General features: G+C 40.3%; 1 protein-coding gene across 1 annotated transcript in view; it reads right to left on the bottom strand.

Moving 5' to 3' along the window:
* LOC133546131 (phospholipid-transporting ATPase ABCA1-like) overlaps nt 1–24035 on the bottom strand; it is a 106671-nt gene extending 82636 nt beyond the window's left edge. Inside the window, exons 1-5 of the mRNA XM_061891981.1 lie at nt 23874–24035; nt 20662–20816; nt 17901–17994; nt 3251–3392; nt 3064–3182 (exon numbers count right to left, since the gene is read on the bottom strand). Coding sequence (XP_061747965.1) covers nt 3064–3182; nt 3251–3392; nt 17901–17994; nt 20662–20727 — 421 coding nt within the window. The 5' untranslated portion in view covers nt 20728–20816; nt 23874–24035. The remainder of the gene's footprint in view (nt 1–3063; nt 3183–3250; nt 3393–17900; nt 17995–20661; nt 20817–23873) is intronic.
* Between the last annotated feature and the right edge of the window lie 1421 nt (nt 24036–25456).

Here is a 25456-nt window from a genome sequence, read left to right as displayed (position 1 = left end):
CACTACTATGACTGCTATAATATCATTACAACTACCATCACCTCTAAATAACCACTACTATTAATACGACCATTACCACTACTACAGCTATTACCATGACATTAACACTATCATTGCCATTAACAGTACCACTACTATTTCAACAACCGTTACTATTACTGTATACCATTACCACTACTATTGCCAATACTGGTATTAACATCATTAACACTACCACTATTATTGCCACTATCATTACAATTACTACTGTTATTACCGATTGTAGCTGAGATAGGCGCCAGCGCCCCCCGCGACTCCAAAAGGGAATAAGCGGTAGAAAATGGATGGATGACCAGTAACACTACTACTACCATTACTGCTACATTACAACCATTCGCCACCACTATTACCATCACCACTATCATTACAACTACTATAACCACTATCATTATTAGTACTACTATTATCATTACCACTACTATATATTTACAAAGGCCATTACCTCTACTATCATTACTATGACCATTACCACTATCATTGCCATCACTGCTATTTCCATTACTATTAATGCTACCATTACCACGCCTAATACCACTATTGTTACCATTAACATTACCACTACCACTACTTTTACAATTAACACTATTATTACCACTACCATTACCACTACTATTACTGCTACCATATCATTACCACTACATCAATGATTACTACCACCATTACCACTATCATTAGTACAGCCACAGCCACTACAATGTACATTACCATTACTCTTAATGCTACTATTACCATTACTACTACTACTGTTAACATGAAATATTACACAACTGCTAACATATCTGCTACATTGCAACCATTATTGACACCACTATTACTATTACACCTAACAATATTATTTTCACTATTACTATTACTATTACACCGCATGACCTCAGAATCATCTCCTCCACAGCACATTACCATGGCAACGTGACTGTGAGCGGAGCAAGGGTTGAAGAACACAATGGTGACAAAGGTAAAGAAGAACATGCAGAATACTGACTCCTGATTGGCTGGTTAAGACCACAGCTCAGTCAGACCTGCTGAGTCTCTAATGGGTGGAATTGAGCAGCTTCACAGTACGACAACAGCTCACCTGGCCCCACAAGCAGGTTGGAAACACAACACCAGATAATTACTGCACAAAGCACAACATTCCATTGTACAAAGAACAAGAAAGTAAGCTTTTCTTTGCTCCACTTCAGTTGAAAAACTGCATTTTCATGTGAAGTGCATCACTTTTCTTCTTGCAAGAGGACGGGACGTCAAAACTTGCCACTATGACACGGCTACTCATCACTAGCATGCTAACCATAGCAGCTCGTGAGTCTCCACTCCTGTTGGGGCAATGCTTTCAGCCAAATGGAAGGTGTTAGAACACAAGTGTCCCAAGAGCTGCTCATTGTTCAAGAAAGACTATTGGAAAAAAAACCCATCAAAAAGTGTGAAAAAAGAGCAGACAGGCGAAGGTTGCAATGGTGACTAACAACAGCAAGCTGCCGTGCAGTCGGCTTTTTCTTTAAAACTCTCATTGCTCAAAAAATATTCATCAATCAAGGCCTTTATTATTAGTCAACGAATGAAATAAATATTGTTGATTATTGACCTGTTCAAGGCTGCAAGTACTTCACATCATATACAATACTTTGAAATATTTGGGGGTGGAAATATTGCATATTTTCTGTTTGTTATAAAAAAATATACATATCATTTTTTTAATTCAAAACGTAAAATCGACGGATTGATCTGAGGTGTTAAAAGTCAAAACAACTTTTTAAAACTATATTTTAGAGTGTTTTGATCTCTGGGATTGTATTTTTGAAAACTGTCATTGCTCAGAGTCAACAATGAATAATGTATTCAAATCAATGGTGTTGTGGATTTTTGAGGGATGTAAGGCTCCAATGACTTCACATCAACAACTGGACTTGGAGGAAACTGCAGCATATTTTGTGTTTTTGCCATAAAAAACATGGTTTTCTTTGACAAAAAGGGCAAAAGAAATAAATGAAATGTTTTTTTTTTCAATTTTATCAACAGATAGAAGTTGATCTCAAGAGTTAAGCGTTGAATAATAAAAAAAACAATAATATGACTTTTTTTTACATGTTTTATGGCTGGAGGCCCCCCTCCCCCATGGCTGTTTGAGAGCAGGGAGGTCAAAGGGCAGTGATGCCGCCATCAGAGGGCCAATAATCAATCACTTTATTTTCACTATGCATGACATACATTCTTTTAAGTCATTTTACACTCAAAACTTTACGTTTACAACATTTTACTGTCAACCATAGTGTTTTCTTTATTTTTTTTTTATAACATTTTACACTAAATCTAAAAAAAGTACCTCTGTTTTTTTGGGGGGGGTTTAGGGAAAAATCTGGCAGCTTAGTTGGCAGAATGTTTGTGTTGAATGTACATTGTTTTTTACAACATGATGTTCATGGAAAAACTCTACACCTTCTTCTTTTATTCTGCCAACTTAGCTGCCACTTTTTCTAGCGTAAAAAACATTTACAGTAATACACCCTTATAGACAAGATTTTACAGCTCAGTCAACACAATTTGAAGGCAAAAAACAGTAGGGTTTTTTTTGACGTAAAATTGATTGTCATTTTACGAATTTGATGGGTAGTTTGCTGTAAAGTGAAGTATTTTTATTTAGACAAAACATATTTGCAAAGTATGATAATATCGTGTAATATTTGTTGCAACATTGGATACTATTAAAGTTGCAAATGTATGCAATTTCCAGCAGTACATATATTTGTTGTGTCCGACTGAAACAAATGTGGTAAAATATGAAGTAGTTTATTGGCAGGCCAGATAAAAGGATTGACTTTGGCACCTGTGTTTCTAACACTGGAAGACGTTTAGAAGTTGCTAGCTTTGGCATTGCTGCAAGAAGATGAAAGGTAGGAACGCTACCTACCTTTGCAAATAAACACATGTTGTACCTCATGTAGCTTGTGGAAGAAGAGGTAGCAGGTGAGAGGAAGGGGGCGTGACCAAGAGCATGTGTTTGCAGAGGGGGCGGAGTCTCCTCACCTGACCTGCTGCTCTGGAGCGCTCGAAGGGCCCGGGCCAACTCCTTGAAGCCGTCCAAGTTCTTGTCATTCTGACTGTACAAGAGAATCTTCTTGGCGTCTGAGAAGAGGCGAGAGACTCTGCGGAGGCAAAGATGTGCGAGTGATGAATAGAAGTTGTGGCGGGGAAACGGGCAAGTGGGGCTCACATAGAGTCGTTGAAATTGCCCACCACGCCCGGAGACTCTCCTGGCGTCGGGCTGCGGAAGCAGGGATTGTTGGCGTTGCAGAGGATGCCCTGTATCCATGGCAACGTGCCGGCTGAGGGCATGGCCTTGTTGGGAAAATGACCTGTGGACAGGAACAGGAAGTTGTTGATGCTGGCATGCAAAGTCAAGAGGGTCAGAGGGGCTTCACTTAATCATGTGCCAGGGCAAGGGGGCGGAGCCAGTGACCTTGACCCTGATGACTGTGTGAACACCACGCAATCAGAACCTTTAGAAGCCAACTGGACTGCTCGTTATCACGCCGCGATTAGATAAGACAACAACACCCATCTTCTCCTCCATGCCTGTCTTTCAACACTAGCAAGGTTGTCACACACTACTCTACAAACACATACAACTTAGACTGGGAACACACACTACTTTTAATACAGAAACACATACAACTTAGACTGGGAACACACACAACTTTTAATACAGAAACACATACAACTTAGACTGGGAACACACACAACTTTTAATACAGAAACACATACAACTTAGACTGGGAACACACACAACTTTTAATACAGAAACACATACAACTTAGACTGGGAACACACACAACTTTTAATACAGAAACACATACAACTTAGACTGGGAACACACACAACTTTTAATACAGAAACACATACAACTTAGACTGGGAACACACACAACTTTTAATACAGAAACACATACAACTTAGACTGGGAACACACACAACTTTTAATACAGAAACACATACAACTTAGACTGGGAACACACACAACTTTTAATACAGAAACACATACAACTTAGACTGGGAACACACACAACTTTTAATACAGAAACACATACAACTTATACTGGGAACACACACAACTTTTAATACAGAAACACATACAACTTAGACTGGGAACACACACAACTTTTAATACAGAAACACATACAACTTATACTGGGAACACACACAACTTTTAATATAAAACACATACAACTTAGACTGGAAACATGTAGAACTTTTAATAGAACACATAGAACATTTTTTATTGCAACACAATAGAGTAGGGATAGAAACACATAGAACTTATACTAAAAAAAACAATAGAGTAGTGATAGAAACTATATAATAGAAAATATATAATGGAAACACAAGTAAGTACTGATAGAAAGACATAGAACATAAAATAAAAAGACAGAAGTTGGGCTGGAAAGACATAGAACTTATAATAAAAAGACAGAAGTTGGGCTAGGAAGACATAGAACTTATAGTAAAAAGACAGAAGTTGGGCTAGAAAGACATAGGACTTATAGTAAAAAGACAGAGGTTGGGCTAGGAAGACATAGAACTTATAGTAAAAAGACAGAAGTTGGGCTAGGAAGACATAGAACTTATAGTAAAAAGACAGAAGTTGGGCTAGAAAGACATAGAACTTATAATAAAAAGACAGAAGTTGGGCTAGGAAGACAGAACTTATAGTAAAAAGACAGAAGTTGGGCTACAAAGACATAGAACTTATAGTAAAGAGACAGAAGTTGGGCTACAAAGACATAGAACTTACAGTAAAAAGACAGAAGAATGGGCTAGAAAGACATAGAACTTATAGTAAAGAGACAGAAGTTGGGCTACAAAGACATAGAACTTACAGTAAAAAGACAGAAGTTGGGCTAGAAAGACATAGGACGTATAGTAAAAAGACAAAAGTTGGGCTAGAAAGACACATAACTTATAGTAAAGAGACAGAATTTAGGCTAAAAAGACAAAGGAACATTGAGTCATGTTCAAATGTGTCAGCCAGCCTACACAAAAAAGGAAAAAAAAAGAAACTTTTCATAGGTTTCGTACCAACAAGTAAGAACATGTCAGACGTCCCAAGTCAGTGAATCAGTGCACAACATTCCTGAAACACCAGGAACCACCATAGTCCTTATTCTATTACTACTTCTCCACAGTAAAAGTCAATGAACTATGTCATAGTCCTTATTCTATTACTACTTCTCCACAGTAAAAGTCAATGAACTATGTCATAGTCCTTATTCTATTACTACTTCTCCACAGTAAAAGTCTATGAACTATGTCATAGTCCTTATTCTATTACTACTTCTCCTCAGTAAAAGTCTATGAACTATGTCATAGTCCTTATTCTATTACTACTTCTCCACAGTAAAAGTCTATGAACTATGTCATAGTCCTTCTTCTTCTTCTATTACTACTTCTCCTCAGTAAAAGTCAATGAACTATGTCATAGTCCTTATTCTATTACTACTTCTCCACAGTAAAAGTCTATGAACTGTGTCATAGTCCTTCTTCTTCTTCTATTACTACTTCTCCTCAGTAAAAGTCTATGAACTATGTCATAGTCCTTCTATTACTACTTCTCCACAGTAAAAGTCTATGAACTATGTCATAGTCCTTCTTCTTCTTCTATTACTACTTCTCCTCAGTAAAAGTCAATGAACTATGTCATAGTCCTTATTCTATTACTACTTCTCCACAGTAAAAGTCTATGAACTGTGTCATAGTCCTTCTTCTTCTTCTATTACTACTTCTCCTCAGTAAAAGTCTATGAACTATGTCATAGTCCTTCTATTACTACTTCTCCACAGTAAAAGTCTATGAACTATGTCATAGTCCTTCTTCTTCTTCTATTACTACTTCTCCTCAGTAAAAGTCTATGAACTGTGTCATAGTCCTTCTATTACTACTTCTCCACAGTAAAAGTCTATGAACTATGTCATAGTCCTTCTTCTTCTTCTATTACTACTTCTCCTCAGTAAAAGTCAATGAACTATGTCATAGTCCTTATTCTATTACTACTTCTCCACAGTAAAAGTATATGAACTGTGTCATAGTCCTTCTTCTTCTTCTATTACTACTTCTCCTCAGTAAAAGTCTATGAACTATGTCATAGTCCTTCTATTACTACTTCTCCACAGTAAAAGTCTATGAACTATGTCATAGTCCTTCTTCTTCTTCTATTACTACTTCTCCTCAGTAAAAGTCAATGAACTATGTCATAGTCCTTATTCTATTACTACTTCTCCACAGTAAAAGTCTATGAACTGTGTCATAGTCCTTCTTCTTCTTCTATTACTACTTCTCCTCAGTAAAAGTCTATGAACTATGTCATAGTCCTTCTTCTTCTTCTATTACTACTTCTCCTCAGTAAAAGTCTATGAACTGTGTCATAGTCCTTCTATTACTACTTCTCCACAGTAAAAGTCTATGAACTATGTCATAGTCCTTCTTCTTCTTCTATTACTACTTCTCCTCAGTAAAAGTCTATGAACTATGTCATAGTCCTTATTCTATTACTACTTCTCCACAGTAAAAGTCTATGAACTGTGTCATAGTCCTTCTTCTTCTTCTATTACTACTTCTCCTCAGTAAAAGTCTATGAACTATGTCATAGTCCTTCTATTACTACTTCTCCTCAGTAAAAGTATATGAACTGTGTCATAGTCCTTCTTCTTCTTCTATTACTACTTCTCCTCAGTAAAAGTCTATGAACTATGTCATAGTCCTTCTATTACTACTTCTCCACAGTAAAAGTCTATGAACTATGTCATAGTCCTTCTTCTTCTTCTATTACTACTTCTCCTCAGTAAAAGTCTATGAACTATGTCATAGTCCTTCTATTACTACTTCTCCTCAGTAAAAGTATATGAACTGTGTCATAGTCCTTCTTCTTCTTCTATTACTACTTCTCCTCAGTAAAAGTCTATGAACTATGTCATAGTCCTTCTATTACTACTTCTCCTCAGTAAAAGTCTATGAACTATGTCATAGTCCTTCTATTACTACTTCTCCACAGTAAAAGTCTATGAACTATGTCATAGTCCTTCTTCTTCTTCTATTACTACTTCTCCTCAGTAAAAGTCTATGAACTATGTCATAGTCCTTCTATTACTACTTCTCCTCAGTAAAAGTCTATGAACTGTGTCATAGTCCTTCTATTACTACTTCTCCTCAGTAAAAGTCTATGAACTATGTCATAGTCCTTCTATTACTACTTCTCCTCAGTAAAAGTCTATGAACTATGTCATAGTCCTTCTATTACTACTTCTCCACAGTAAAAGTCTATGAACTGTGTCATAGTCCTTCTTCTTCTACTACTTCTACTTTTGTGAATTTTTGAAGTGAATTATATTTATGTAGCGCTTTTCTCAAGTGACTCAAAGCGCTTTACATAGTGAAAAGCAATATCTAAATTACATTTAAAGCAGTGTGGGTGTCACTGGGAGCAGGTGGGTAAAGTGTCTTGCCCAAGGACACAACGGCAGTGACTAGGATGGCACAAGCAGGAATCGAACCTGCAACCCTCTACCAACCGAGCTATACCGCCCCACAGTAAAAGTCGATATCAGCTTTTTAATGTGACCTGAAGTAAACCAAAGGTCATCTAAGGTGATCTACTGATTAAAGAAGACTTCTTGGTTCTTCTGATGATGATGACCACCTTTATGGTAGGGCTGGGCGATATATGGATGTACACGATACATCGCAGGTGTGAAGTGAAGTGAATTGAATTATATTTATATAGCACTTTTCTCAAGTGACTCAAAGCGCTTTACATAGAGACACCAATTTTTTAGTTGCATTTAAAGCAGTGTGGGTGGCACTGGGAGCAGGTGGGTAAAGTGTCTTGCCCAAGGACACAAAGGCAGTAACTAAGATGGCACAAGCGGGAATCGAACCTGCAACCCTCAAGTTGCTGGCACGGCCACTCTACCAACCGAGCTATGCCGCCCCAGGTGTGTCTGTGTGCAATATAGAAAATGACTACATGGTAATATTGGAGTATGTGTTATCACGCAGTTGCTTTTGTTGGGGCGGTATAGCTCGGTTGGTAGAGCGGCCGTGCCAGCAACTTGAGGGTTGCAGGTTCGATCCCCGCTTGTGCCATCCTAGTTACTGCTGTTGTGTCCTTGGGCAAGACACTTTACCAACCTGCTCCCAGTGCCACCCACACTGCTTTAAATGGAACTTAGATATTGGGTTTCACTATGTAAAAGCGCTTTGAGTTACTAGAGAAAAGCGCTATATAAATATAATTCACTTCACTTCACTTTAGCTGCAGGCATTACACTACAGGCTCTTCTCACTCTTTCCTGTCTCTCCTTCTGCCAGACAGCAAGCGCACATTCTTATATACGTCACACACTGTCACCTCATACGTCACATACTGTCACCTCATACGTCACACACTGTCACCTCATACATCACACACTGTCACCTCATACGTCACATACTGTCACCTCATACCTCACATACTGTCACCTCATACGTCACACACTGTCACCTCATACGTCACATACTGTCACCTCATACGTCACACACTGTCACCTCATACCTCACATACTGTCACCTCATACGTCACACACTGTCACCTCATACGTCACACACTGTCACCTCATACATCACACACTGTCACCTCATACGTCACATACTGTCACCTCATACCTCACATACTGTCACCTCATACGTCACATACTGTCACCTCATACGTCACACACTGTCACCTCATACATCACACACTGTCACCTCATACGTCACATACTGTCACCTCATACCTCACATACTGTCACCTCATACGTCACACACTGTCACCTCATACGTCACATACTGTCACCTCATACCTCACATACTGTCACCTCATACCTCACATACTGTCACCTCATACGTCACACACTGTCACCTCATACATCACACACTGTCACCTCATACCTCACATACTGTCACCTCATACCTCACATACTGTCACCTCATACCTCACATACTGTCACCTCATACCTCACATACTGTCACCTCATACGTCACACACTGTCACCTCATACATCACACACTGTCACCTCATACCTCACATACTGTCACCTCATACCTCACATACTGTCACCTCATACCTCACATACTGTCACCTCATACCTCACATACTGTCACCTCATACGTCACACACTGTCACCTCATACATCACATACTGTCACCTCATACCTCACATACTGTCACCTCATACCTCACATACTGTCACCTCATACGTCACATACTGTCACCTCATACGTCACATACTGTCACCTCATACGTCACGTCCTACGTCACACACTGTCACCTCATACGTCACATACTGTCACCTCATACATCACATACTGTCACCTCATACCTCACACACTGTCACCTCATACCTCACACACTGTCACCTCATACATCACACACTGTCACCTCATACCTCACATACTGTCACCTCATACCTCACATACTGTCACCTCATACGTCACACACTGTCACCTCATACATCACACACTGTCACCTCATACCTCACATACTGTCACCTCATACCTCACATACTGTCACCTCATACCTCACATACTGTCACCTCATACCTCACATACTGTCACCTCATACGTCACACACTGTCACCTCATACATCACATACTGTCACCTCATACCTCACATACTGTCACCTCATACCTCACATACTGTCACCTCATACGTCACATACTGTCACCTCATACGTCACATACTGTCACCTCATACGTCACGTCCTACGTCACACACTGTCACCTCATACGTCACATACTGTCACCTCATACATCACATACTGTCAACTCATACCTCACATACTGTCAACTCATACCTCACATACTGTCACCTCATACGTCACATACTGTCACCTCATACATCACATACTGTCACCTCATACGTCACATACTGTCACCTCATACGTCACATACTGTCACCTCATACGTCACATACTGTCACCTCATACGTCACACACTGTCACCTCATACGTCGCATACTGTCACCTCACACGTCACACACTGTCACCTCACACGTCACACACTGTCACCTCATACGTCACATACTGTCACCTCATACATCACACACTGTCACCTCATACGTCACATACTGTCACCTCATACCTCACATACTGTCACCTCATACGTCACACACTGTCATCTCATACATCACACACTGTCACCTCATACCTCACATACTGTCACCTCATACCTCACATACTGTCACCTCATACCTCACATACTGTCACCTCATACCTCACATACTGTCACCTCATACCTCACATACTGTCACCTCATACCTCACATACTGTCACCTCATACGTCACACACTGTCACCTCATACGTCACACACTGTCACCTCATACATCACACACTGTCACCTCATACCTCACATACTGTCACCTCATACCTCACATACTGTCACCTCATACCTCACATACTGTCACCTCATACCTCACATACTGTCACCTCATACGTCACACACTGTCACCTCATACATCACATACTGTCACCTCATACCTCACATACTGTCACCTCATACGTCACATACTGTCACCTCATACGTCACATACTGTCACCTCATACGTCACGTCCTACGTCACACACTGTCACCTCATACGTCACATACTGTCACCTCATACATCACATACTGTCACCTCATACCTCACACACTGTCACCTCATACCTCACACACTGTCACCTCATACATCACACACTGTCACCTCATACCTCACATACTGTCACCTCATACCTCACATACTGTCACCTCATACGTCACACACTGTCACCTCATACGTCACACACTGTCACCTCATACATCACACACTGTCACCTCATACCTCACATACTGTCACCTCATACCTCACATACTGTCACCTCATACCTCACATACTGTCACCTCATACCTCACATACTGTCACCTCATACGTCACACACTGTCACCTCATACATCACATACTGTCACCTCATACCTCACATACTGTCACCTCATACCTCACATACTGTCACCTCATACGTCACATACTGTCACCTCATACGTCACATACTGTCACCTCATACGTCACGTCCTACGTCACACACTGTCACCTCATACGTCACATACTGTCACCTCATACATCACATACTGTCACCTCATACCTCACATACTGTCAACTCATACCTCACATACTGTCACCTCATACGTCACATACTGTCACCTCATACATCACATACTGTCACCTCATACGTCACATACTGTCACCTCATACGTCACATACTGTCACCTCATACGTCACATACTGTCACCTCATACGTCACACACTGTCACCTCATACGTCGCATACTGTCACCTCACACGTCACACACTGTCACCTCACACGTCACACACTGTCACCTCATACCTCACATACTGTCACCTCACACGTCACATACTGTCACCTCACACGTCACATACTGTCACCTCATACGTCACGTCCTACGTCACAGACTGTCACCTCACACGTCACATACTGTCACCTCATACGTCACATACTGTCACGTCCTACGTCACATACTGTCACCTCATACTGTCACATACTGTCACCTCATACGTCACATACTGTCACCTCACACGTCACATACTGTCACCTCATACCTCACATACTGTCACCTCATACGTCACACACTGTCACCTCATACATCACATACTGTCACCTCATACCTCACATACTGTCACCTCATACCTCACATACTGTCACCTCATACGTCACATACTGTCACCTCATACGTCACATACTGTCACCTCATACGTCACGTCCTACGTCACACACTGTCACCTCATACGTCACATACTGTCACCTCATACATCACATACTGTCAACTCATACCTCACATACTGTCAACTCATACCTCACATACTGTCACCTCATACGTCACATACTGTCACCTCATACGTCACATACTGTCACCTCATACGTCACATACTGTCACCTCATACGTCACACACTGTCACCTCATACGTCGCATACTGTCACCTCACACGTCACACACTGTCACCTCACACGTCACACACTGTCACCTCATACGTCACATACTGTCACCTCATACATCACACACTGTCACCTCATACGTCACATACTGTCACCTCATACCTCACATACTGTCACCTCATACGTCACACACTGTCATCTCATACATCACACACTGTCACCTCATACCTCACATACTGTCACCTCATACCTCACATACTGTCACCTCATACCTCACATACTGTCACCTCATACCTCACATACTGTCACCTCATACCTCACATACTGTCACCTCATACCTCACATACTGTCACCTCATACGTCACACACTGTCACCTCATACGTCACACACTGTCACCTCATACGTCACACACTGTCACCTCATACCTCACATACTGTCACCTCATACCTCACATACTGTCACCTCATACCTCACATACTGTCACCTCATACCTCACATACTGTCACCTCATACGTCACACACTGTCACCTCATACATCACATACTGTCACCTCATACGTCACATACTGTCACCTCATACGTCACATACTGTCACCTCATACGTCACGTCCTACGTCACACACTGTCACCTCATACGTCACATACTGTCACCTCATACATCACATACTGTCACCTCATACCTCACACACTGTCACCTCATACCTCACACACTGTCACCTCATACATCACACACTGTCACCTCATACCTCACATACTGTCACCTCATACCTCACATACTGTCACCTCATACGTCACACACTGTCACCTCATACGTCACACACTGTCACCTCATACATCACACACTGTCACCTCATACCTCACATACTGTCACCTCATACCTCACATACTGTCACCTCATACCTCACATACTGTCACCTCATACCTCACATACTGTCACCTCATACGTCACACACTGTCACCTCATACATCACATACTGTCACCTCATACCTCACATACTGTCACCTCATACCTCACATACTGTCACCTCATACGTCACATACTGTCACCTCATACGTCACATACTGTCACCTCATACGTCACGTCCTACGTCACACACTGTCACCTCATACGTCACATACTGTCACCTCATACATCACATACTGTCACCTCATACCTCACATACTGTCAACTCATACCTCACATACTGTCACCTCATACGTCACATACTGTCACCTCATACATCACATACTGTCACCTCATACGTCACATACTGTCACCTCATACGTCACATACTGTCACCTCATACGTCACATACTGTCACCTCATACGTCACACACTGTCACCTCATACGTCGCATACTGTCACCTCACACGTCACACACTGTCACCTCACACGTCACACACTGTCACCTCATACCTCACATACTGTCACCTCACACGTCACATACTGTCACCTCATACGTCACATACTGTCACCTCATACGTCACATACTGTCACCTCACACGTCACACACTGTCACCTCATACGTCACATACTGTCACCTCATACGTCACATACTGTCACCTCACACGTCACACACTGTCACCTCATACGTCACATACTGTCACCTCATACCTCACATACTGTCACCTCACACGTCACATACTGTCACATCATACGTCACATACTGTCAGCTCACACGTCACATACTGTCAGCTCCCACGTCACATACTGTCCCCTCATATGTCACATACTGTCACCTCATACGTCACATACTGTCACCTCATACGTCACACACTGTCACCTCATATGTCACATACTGTCAGCTCACACGTCACATACTGTCACCTCATACGTCACACACTGTCACCTCATACATCACATACTGTCACCTCATACGTCACACACTGTCACCTCATACGTCACATACTGTCAGCTCACACGTCACATACTGTCACCTCATACGTCACATACTGTCACCTCATACGTCACATACTGTCACCTCTTACGTCACATACTGTCACCTCATACGTCACATACTGTCACCTCATACATCACATACTGTCACCTCATACTTCACATACTGTCATCTCATACGTCAAATACTGTCACCTCATACGTCACATACTGTCACCTCATACGTCACATACTGTCACCTCATACTTCACATACTGTCACCTCATACGTCACATACTGTCACCTCATACTTCACATACTGTCACCTCATACGTCACATACTGTCACCTCATACGTCACATACTGTCACCTCATACTTCACATACTGTCACCTCATACGTCACATACTGTCACCTCATACTTCACATACTGTCACCTCATACGTCACATACTGTCACCTCATACGTCACGTCCTACGTCACATACTGTCACCTCACACGTCACATACTGTCACCTCATACGTCACATACTGTCACCTCACACGTCACATACTGTCACCTCATACGTCACATACTGTCACCTCACACGTCACATACTGTCACCTCATACGTCACATACTGTCACCTCACACGTCACATACTGTCACCTCATACGTCACATACTGTCACCTCATACGTCACATACTGTCACCTCATACGTCACATACTGTCACCTCACACGTCACATACTGTCACCTCATACGTCACGTCCTACGTCACAGACTGTCACCTCACACGTCACATACTGTCACCTCATACGTCACATACTGTCACGTCCTACGTCACATACTGTCACCTCATACTGTCACATACTGTCACCTCATACGTCACATACTGTCACCTCACACGTCACATACTGTCACCTCATACGTCACATACTGTCACGTCCTACGTCACATACTGTCACCTCACACGTCACAGACTGTCACCTCACACGTCACATACTGTCACCTCATACGTCACATACTGTCACGTTCTACGTCACGTCCTACGTCACAGACTGTCACCTCACACGTCACATACTGTCACCTCATACGTCACATACTGTCACCTCATACGTCACATACTGTCACCTCATACGTCACGTCCTACGTCACATACTGTCACCTCACACGTCACATACTGTCACCTCACCCTTCACATATGTATACGCCCTCGCCCAGCAGAGAGGTAGCAGACTGCGTAACGTTAGCAGAGATGCTAGCAGAGCCGTGCGAGTGGTGATACGAGAGATAGAAGGTGCAAATGAAGGAAGAATTAATTCCCAAGAAAAACAACATCGTCTGGCGGTGGTTTGGCTTCAAGTGGGAAGATGTCGAACAGACAAGCGTAATAAGTCAAGCATGCAGTACAAGCGTTGCTATAAAAAGTAGCAGTACTGCTAATATGTGGCATCATTTGAAAAGTCACCTGCTAGAGAGTGAAGAGTGCTTACTCTGCATGGCAACATCTCCGTTTGGTGCCACACCAACAAAATGCAGAGGCGAACATTTCCACATCAACACCGTTTGAAAAAAATGGAATTTAATAATGTCCGTAGTAAGCTACCACATAGCGAAGGAGTAACACTATTTGATTTCCTATTATGCAGCTCCTTTTTATTTGACACTGAAAATGTCTCTGACAATCTTGCACTTTCTGTTTTGGAAATGACATGAATGTTTGTGCCACTGTGCCAATAACTGTTTCATAAACACAATTTTACTTGTGATTTCCCTCTCTGCATGAAAGTTTAAAATGTGCATATATGAATGCAGTATGAAGAAGAATGTTTGAATGTAGACACATAGAATCATCATACTGCTGTCATTATATGTATCAAGTGTTCATTCAAGGCCAAGGCAAAATATCCACATATGTATCGTGTATCGCGATATGGCATAAACATATCCAGATATTAAAAAAAGGCCATATTGACCAGTCATACTTTATGGTCAAGTTATGACATCCATAAACTAGGATCCAATCATAAACTATGATCCAATCATAAATCCACTTGTGGAGGAAGCTCCGCCTCCAACGCCTCACTCATCAATCAGCAAGGGAGAAAAGACTCCTACGTGTGAATGGACACACACTTTGAAATGTTGTGTGTATGTGTGTGCCTGTGACACACTAAAATAGTGTGTGTGTGTGTGTGTGTGTGACACACTAAAATAGTGTGTGTAAGCGGACAGAGGTGTGTGTGTGTGTGTGCGTGTGACACACTAAAATACTGTGTGTGAGCAGACAGAGGTGTGTGTGCGCGTGTGGTTGTGTGCGTGTGTGTGTGTGTTTGTGTGACACATTAAAATAGTGTGAGTGTGAGCGGAGAGACGTGTGTGTGTACGCTTGTGTGAATAAATAGACAAATATATAGTCTGTGGGAATATGTGGAGTGAACAGATTGACAGGTTTACATGGGGAGGATGTGTTTGTGTGAATGAACTGACATGTTCACTTGAAATGTGTGTGTGAATGCACAGACCTGTTTACTAGGTGTGTGCCTGTGAGCGGACAAACACTCATTTTGCCATAGTGTGTGAACAGACAGACCCATTTACATGGTGCATGTAGGCCTGCCTGTATGTGAGTGGACAGACACCCACTTTGACATAATGTGTGAATAGACTGACACATTTACATGGTGCATGTAGGCCTGCCTGCATGTGAGTGGACAAACACCCACTTTTACATAGTGTGTGAATAAACAGACACATTTAGATGGTGCATGTGGACCTGCCTGTATGTGAGTGGACAAACACCCACTTTGACATAGTGTGTGAATAGACAGACACATTTAGATGGTGCATGTGGGCCTGCCTGTATGTGAGTGGACAGACAACCACTTTGACATAGTGTGTGAATAGACAGACACATTTACATGGTGCATGTAGGCCTGCCTGTATGTGAGTGGACAGACACCCACTTTGACATAATGTGTGAATAGACTGACACATTTACATTGTGCATGTGGGCCTGCCTGCATGTGAGTGGACAAACACCCACTTTGACATAGTGTGTGAATAGACAGACACATTTAGATGGTGCATGTGGACCTGCCTGTATGTGAGTGGACAAACACCCACTTTGACATAGTGTGTGAATAGACAGACACATTTAGATGGTGCATGTGGGCCTGCCTGTATGTGAGTGGACAAACACCCAATTTGACATATTGTGTGAATAGACAGAAAGATGCAGTCACACTCATGATGTAAACATGAAGAGTTAATATGACAGAGTCAGTGCGATGTAAACATGAAGAGTTAATATGACAAAGTTAGTGTAATGTAAACATGAAGAGTTAATATGACAGAGTTAGCGTAATGTAAAAATGAAGAGTTAAGATGACAGAGTTAGTGTGATGTAAACAGAGAGTTAAGATGACAGAGCTAGGGTGATGTAAACATGAAGAGTTATTATGACAGAGTTAGTGTAATGTAAACATGAAGAGTTAAGATGACAGAGTTAGTGTGATGTAAACATGAATAGTTAAGATGACAGGGTTAGTGTGGTGTAAAGATGAAGAGGTAATATGAGAGAGTTAGTGTGATGTAAACATGAAGAGTTAGGATGACAGAGTTAGTGTGATGTAAACAGGAAGAGTTAAGATGACAGAGTTAGTGTGATATAAACATGAAGACTTAAGATGGCAGAGTTAGAGTGCTGTAAACATGAAGAGTTAAGATGAAAGAGTTAGTGTGATGTAAACATGAAGACTTAAGATGAGAGAGTTAGTGTGATGTAAACATGAAGACTTAAGATGAGAGAGTTAGTGTGATGTAAACATGAAGACTTAAGATGAGAGAGTTAGTGTGATGTAAACATGAAGAGTTAAGATGACAGAGTTACTGTGATGTAAACATGAAGAGTTAAGATGACAGAGTTACTGTGATGTAAACATGAATAGTTGTTATGAGAGTTAGTGTGATGTAAACATGAAGAGTTAAGATGAGAGTTAGTGTGGTGTCCGGATGAAGAGTTAATATGAGAGTTGCAGGAAAGAAAGGAGCACTCACACTCATGTTGCTCGTAGGGCGGGTAACTGAGTCGCACGGCGATGAGGATGAAGAAGATGAAGAGCGGCCAGAGGATCTCCACCAGCAGTTGGAGCTGCAACACCAACCTTCTTTACAATCACATTTCACCTCATCATGAAACATTCACATTTCATTGGGTGTGTGTTCCTGTATTTCTAGCCTTCTTGAGGCGTGAAGAAGGAAAAGTATCTTCCATATGAGGAGGTGTGAACAAGTGATGACACAATAAGATTGCATCCACTAGAGCAGTGGTTCTCAAATGGAGGTACGTGTACCCCTGGGGGTACTTGAAGGTATGCCAAGGGGTACGTGAGATTGTTTAAAAATATTCTAAAAATAGCAACAGTTTAAAAATCCTTTCTAAATATATTTATTGAATAATACTTCAACAAAATCTGAATGTAAGTTCATAAAGTGTGAACAGAAATACAACAATGCAATATTCAGTGTTGACAGCTAGATTTTCTGTGGACATGTTCCATAAATATTGATGGTAAAGATTTCTTTTTTTGTGAAGAAATGTTTAGAAGTAAGTTGATGAATCCAGATGGATCTTTATTACAATCCCCAAAGAGGACACTTTAACTTGATGATTAGAAATCTTTATTTATAATTGAATCACTTGTTTATTTTTCAACAAATTTTTAGTTATTTTTTATATCTTCTTTCCCAAATAGTTGAAGAAAGACCACTACAAATGAGCAATATTTTGCACTGTTATACAATTTAATAAATCAGAAACTGATGACATATGTAACAGGGTCAATTTCGTCTTGTAAATAATGTATTTTCTAATGTTTTATTATTGTCATAATTACACAAACTATGTAAGTTACATGTAAATACCTGAATGTTGTTTGATGTTTTGTCAATGTGGAACCACTGACTCCTTGTCCCTCCTACTGCAATAATTACTGTGACACCTGTCTTGGACACGCCCTCCAACTTCCCTTTTTGTCTACGATAACGGGAGAGGAGCTCCACGATGGCAGAAAGTTTTCCATGACAATTGTATTCTGTATTATCAGTAAAGTGCAGTGGTGTTCCATAAATCACACACAACGCAGAGGAAAAGACCACCGGTTACACATACTGCTGTATTTTACTTCTTTAACTCTTCTTTTTTTCAACCAAAAATGCTTTGCTGTGATTAGGGGGTACTTGAATGAAGAACATGTTGACAGGGGGTACATGACTGAAAAAAGGTGGAGAACCACTGCAGTAGACAATGTGACATCATCAACATGAGGGTGCTCCCAAAAAAGGAGGGATTGTCACATTGACTGTGGGTCGCTTTTAAAAGTGCTCCCCCTCTGGTCAACATATGAAATAACAAGTGTGTGTAAGAAATTGAAATGCGCCCCCTTTGGCCAAAATTGATAAATAAATATGTATATAGAGACATTCTGTAGTAACTTGAAGTAAATAATGAAGATTAAAAAACAATTACAAACACATTTTTTTTTCTTTTTCAAAAAGAACTAAAAGCAGTCTTTTTCTCACAATGTGCTGACTTTTTTCCTATAAAATTAGGAACAATTTCTCATATTCTTTCTGTTTGTGTAATATTGCAACATTTGCTTGTAAACTTATTACTTTATTTATGTAAACTGATTACGTTTTATTGCAAAATGGTGATAGGGGTCATATAAAATTCTGACTTATCACAATATTGTCAATTATTTGGTTGTTCTTGACATTTTTGGGGTAAAATAATGACTTTTGTCATCATTTTACAAAGTAAAATTCCGATTATTATTATTATATTGCCAACATTATAAAATTTTTCTTGGAAAGCTGACTTTTGTTGAGTAAAATGACAACTTGGGGACGGCGTGGCGCAGTGGAAGAGTGGCCGTGCGCAACTTGAGGGTCCCTGGTTCAATCCCCACCTAGTACCAACCTCGTCACGTCCGTTGTGTCCTGAGCAAGACACTTCACCCTTGCTCCTGATGGGTGCTGGTTAGCGCCTTGCATGGCAGCTCCCTCCATCAGTGTGTGAATGTGTGTGTGAATGTGGAAGTAGTGTCAAAGTGCTTTGAGTACCTTGAAGGTAGAAAAGTGCTATACAAGTACAACCCATTTACCATTTATTTATTTAACTTTTTTCATTAAATTGCCAAAATGTTCATCTTTTCTTGTACAATTGCGACTGTTATTGAGTAAAATTCCAACGGTTATCATAATATTGCACCAATGTTCAGTTTTTCCGATAAGCGGAGGAAGATGGATGGATGGATGGACTTGTGTGGAGTAAAATGAGGACTTTTACTATAAAACTGCCATAATTCTATGTTTTTCTTGTGAAATTCCAACTCATTTTTCACAACAAGCTGTTTTATATTTGCTATGGTATGTATATATTATTCATGTTGTATGTCCTATTATTTATACGTCTAGAAAGGCTGGTCCTAAAGGGGTGGGTGTGTGTGTATGTGTGTGTGTGGGTGTGTGTACACGATCACTTCACAGACAGTGTTGTCCCAAATAGTATTCATGTTGTATGTCCTATTATTTATACGTCTAGAAAGGCTGGTCCTAAAGGGGTGTGTGTGTGTGTGTGTGTGTGTGTGTGTGTGAATGTGCATGTGTGTGTGTGTACATGATCACTTCACAAACAGTGTTGTCCCAAACGCTTAAAGTCCACAAAGAATCAATAGATTGATTGACAGCAGATGTTCATACGTGTGTGTGTGTGTGTGTGTGTGTGTGTGTGTGTGTGTGTGTGTGCGCGTCTCACAGTCTGGCGTCGTCTGTAGGTGAAGTTCTTCCAGAGCAGCAGAGCCAGCTGAGTCCAGTCAGACATGTCGACACACAATGTGAGGAAGCAGCGCAGCAGCAACCTTTAACAGCACCTCTCAAGGGTCAAAGGTCAACAGTCAGATAGTCAAGGTGCTGATCACATACACACACACACACACACACACACACACACACACACACACACACACACACACACACACACACACACACACACACACTATCTTGTTACAGCCGGTCATTATTTTAGGAACCCTTGATAATCTTCCACTGATCAATAATCAATAACTTGTCCATGTTGACATGGAAAGTGTTCCTAATGTTGTGTCCTCCTGGTGTCACCATGGTCAGGTGATCAGAAACACCATCCATCAATAAACATGCCAATGTTACAGAAAATGTAAAAAAAAAAAACCTCATCAACATAAGCATCTAACTCCTACTACCTGCTCACTTCTTCATTAGCATGTGGCTAACACACCTTCATTAGCATGTGGCTAACACACTTTCATTAGCATGTGGCTAACACACCTTCATTAGCATGTGGCTAACATACCTTCATTAGCATGTGGCTAACATACCTTCATTAGCATGCGGCTAACATACCTTCATTGGCATGTGGCTAACATACTTTTATAGCATGTGGCTAACACAGCTTCATTAGCATGTGGCTAACACACCTTCATTAGCATGTGGCTAACACACCTTCATTAGCATGTGGCTAGCACACCTTCATTGGCATGTGGCTAACATACTTTTATAGCATGTGGCTAACATACTTTTATAGCATGTGGCTAACACACCTTCATTAGCATGTGGCTAACACACCTTCATTAGCATGTGGCTAACACACCTTCATTAGCATGTGGCTAACACACCTTCATTAGCATGTGGCTAACATACCTCCATTAGCATGTGGCTAACATACCTTCTATAGCATGTGGCTAACATACCTTCTATAGCATGTGGCTAAGACACCTTCATTGGCATGTGGCTAACATACCTTCATTAGCATGTGGCTAACACACCTTCATTAGCATGTGGCTAACATACCTTCATTAGCATGTGGCTAACATACTTTCATTAGCTTGTTCATTAACATGTGGCTAACATGATTAGCATGTCCATTAGCACATGGCTAACATTATACATTCATTAGTATGTTCATTAATATGTGACTAACATCATGGGTTAATTGTGTTACTTTTAATAGCAGGGCTAAAATTATACATTAATTAGCACAGGCAGTATAGCTCGGGTAGTAGAGTGGCTGTGCCAGCAACCTGATGGTTCCAGGTTCGATCCCCACTTCCGCCATCCTAGTCACTGCTATTGTGTCCTTGGGTAAGACACAGGACCACCCACACTGCTTTAAATGGAACTTAAATCTTGGCTTTCACTATGTAAAGCGCTTTGAGTTACTAGAGAAAAGCGCTATATAAATATAATTCACTTCACTTCCTTAGCATGTCTAATAATATAGCTCACATTAATTAGCATGTCTAACATTATATATTCATTAGCATGTTCATTAGCATGGCTAACATTATAGCATATGTTAATTAGCATGTCTAATATTATAGATTCAATAGCATGTTAATTGGCATGTCTAACATTATAGTTTTATTAGCACGTTCATTAGCGTGGCTAACATTCGAGGTTCCGTTAATTAGCTCGGCTAACATTATACATAAATAGAAAGTTCATTAGTGTGGCTAACATTATAGCTCATGTTAATTAGCATGTCTAACATTATAGATTCATTAGCATGTTCATTAGCATGGCTAACATATTAGATTATGTTAATTAGCATGTCTAAAATTATAGTTTCTTTAGCATGTTCTTTAGCATGGTTAACATTATAGTTTATGTTATTTAGCATGTCTAACATTATAGATTCATTAGCATGTCTGACGTATTAGCTTATGTTAATTAGCATGTCTGACATTATAGTTTCATTAGCATGTTCATTAGCGTGGCTAAAATTCGAGGTTCCATTAATTAGCTCGGCTAACATTATACATAATTAAAGTTCATTAGTGTGGCTAACATTATAGCTCATGTTAATTAGCATGTCTAACATTATAGATTCATTAGCATGGCTAACATTATCTTATGTTAATTAGCATGTCTAAAATTATAGATTCTTTAGCATGTTCATTAGCATGGCTAACATATTATCTTATGTTAATTAGCATGTTTAACATTATAGATTCATTAGCATGGCAATCATATTAGCTTATGTTAATTAGCATGTTTAACAGTATAGATTTATTAGCATGTCAAACATATTAGCTTATGTTAATTAGCATGTCTAAAATTATAGATTCTTTAGCATGTTCATTAGCATGGCTAACACATTGGCTTATGTTAATTAGGGAATAAGCGGTAGAAAAAATGGAAGATTATAGATTTATTAGCATGGCAAACATATTGGCTTATGTTAATTAGCATGTCTAAAATTATAGATTCTTTAGCATGTTCATTAGCATGGCTAACATATTAGCTTATGTTAATTAGCATGTCTAAAATTATAGATTCTTTAGCATGTTCATTAGCATGGCTAACATATTAGCTTATGTTAATTAGCATGTTTAACATTATAGATTCATTAGCATGTCTGACATATTAGCTTATGTTAATTAGCATGTCTAACATTATAGATTCATTGGCATGTTCATTAGCGTGGCTAACATTGGAGGTTCCGTTAATTAGCTCGGCTAACATTATACATAATTAGAAAGTTCATTAGGGTGGCAAACATTATAGATTCATTAGCATGTTTATTAGCTTGGCTATCAATATACATAATTAGCAAGTAGATTAGCGTGGCTAATGTTTGAAGTACTTTTTGTTTATTAATTTGTAAAATGTAAAGGTTATGAATGAATCCACTAAGTTAAATATGGAGATGAGTAAAGCTAATCCATATTTCTGTTGTGTAAAAAGAGAAAGAATGACCCGTTTGCAGAAATAAGCAAGTGATTAATCATTGATTGATTGACTGATTGACAAAAGTCTTATCGAAGAAGTCCATCAAGTTGCTGAGACGTGACACAAAAACACTTTTGCTCTTTTCTTACTTCTCATTTGTGGCTCTTCGGCGGTTTTAGTCAAGTTGCTGCCACACACTTTAGTGAACAATCACCTTGTCTTGCTGCTAAACACACACATGACGTCATGGCCACTTACCAGTCTACCGCAGCTCTTCTTCTTCTTCTGTTGTTGTTGTTGTTGTTGTTTCGTGTTGTGTTGTTGTTGTTGTGTTGTCGTCTTGTAGCTTGAGTCGGGAGCAAGTGAGCTCCAAGTGACAAGTCCGCCTGCTCCGCTCGGATCAGTGATGTTCGCCGCACTCAGCACATCTGCTGCTTCCGTCCGGACTTTCAAAATAAGACAACGACGTCTATGGGTTCTAGCGCTTTCCTACCTTCAAGGTTCGCCGAGCGCTTGGGACACTATTTCCACATTCACACATTCACACAGCCGCCGTTTAAGTACTCATCATTCACGCAGACACCTGCAGATAAGTTTTCTTTCCCGATGTTTTACTTCGCATTTTCCTTCCAGAAAAAAAATCTCATCTCAACTGGCAAATAAATAGTGATTTAACTTCCTGTTGGTGTTGTGATCCAGAGCTGTTGCAACAACATAATATCAACATAACCTGTGATAAGAATGTTGACCTTTCCGGTATCGCCCACGTCCGGTCGAAGAGTGTGCTCCTCCAAAATAAAGGACAACTCCCAACATACAGACAAGTGTAAGTACATCACATAAAACTGCAGGTGCAGAAATAGAAGACGAATAATTGAATAATTACTTAAACAATGGCGTTGTAATCAGAATCAAACAAATATTTGTTATCAAATGCTTCAACAATTAATCTCAAGTAAATTCAGAATTCCTTAAGTAACTATTGAATTAAATATTTCAATATTTATTTTACGATGTAATCAATCATTGCACTGTTTAATAAATGATTCATGAATGCTATAATGATAGATCAAAGTCAGTGGGCGGGTCCTATCACCTGATTGGCTACTTGCCACTGCTTGGAGCCGCGAAGCGCTCGATGATATCTTGGTGTAAATGTGCCAACTTTGGTCTACTTTCAGCCTTGCAAGGTCTGACTTATTGACCAGCAACTCCCCAAAATATCTTGGTGTAAATGTGCCAACTTTGGTCTACTTTCAGCCTTGCAAGGTCTGACTTATTGACCAGCAACTCCCCAAAATGTCTTGGTGTAAATGTGCCAACTTTGGTCTACTTTCAGCCTTGCAAGGTCTGACTTATTGACCAGCAACTCCCCAAAATATCTTGGTGTAAATGTGCCAACTTTGGTCTACTTTCAGCCTTGCAAGGTCTGACTTATTGACCAGCAACTCCCCAAAATGTCTTGGTGTAAATGTGCCAACTTTGGTCTACTTTCAGCCTTGCAAGGTCTGACTTATTGACCAGCAACTCCCCAAAATATCTTGGTGTAAATGTGCCAACTTTGGTCTACTTTCAGCCTTGCAAGGTCTGACTTATTGACCAGCAACTCCCCAAAATATCTTGGTGTAAATGTGCCAACTTTGGTCTACTTTCAGCCTTGCAAGGTCTGACTTATTGACCAGCAACTCCCCAAAATGTCTTGGTGTAAATGTGCCAACTTTGGTCTACTTTCAGCCTTGCAAGGTCTGACTTATTGACCAGCAACTCCCCAAAATATCTTGGTGTAAATGTGCCAACTTTGGTCTACTTTCAGCCTTGCAAGGTCTGACTTATTGACCAGC

The sequence above is a fragment of the Nerophis ophidion genome, linkage group LG29 (assembly GCF_033978795.1).
Source record: "Nerophis ophidion isolate RoL-2023_Sa linkage group LG29, RoL_Noph_v1.0, whole genome shotgun sequence".
In the NCBI taxonomy this organism is placed as follows: domain Eukaryota; kingdom Metazoa; phylum Chordata; class Actinopteri; order Syngnathiformes; family Syngnathidae; genus Nerophis; species Nerophis ophidion.
Note: the sequence above shows the minus strand (reverse complement) of the source record. Positions and strands in the feature narration are given on the sequence as shown.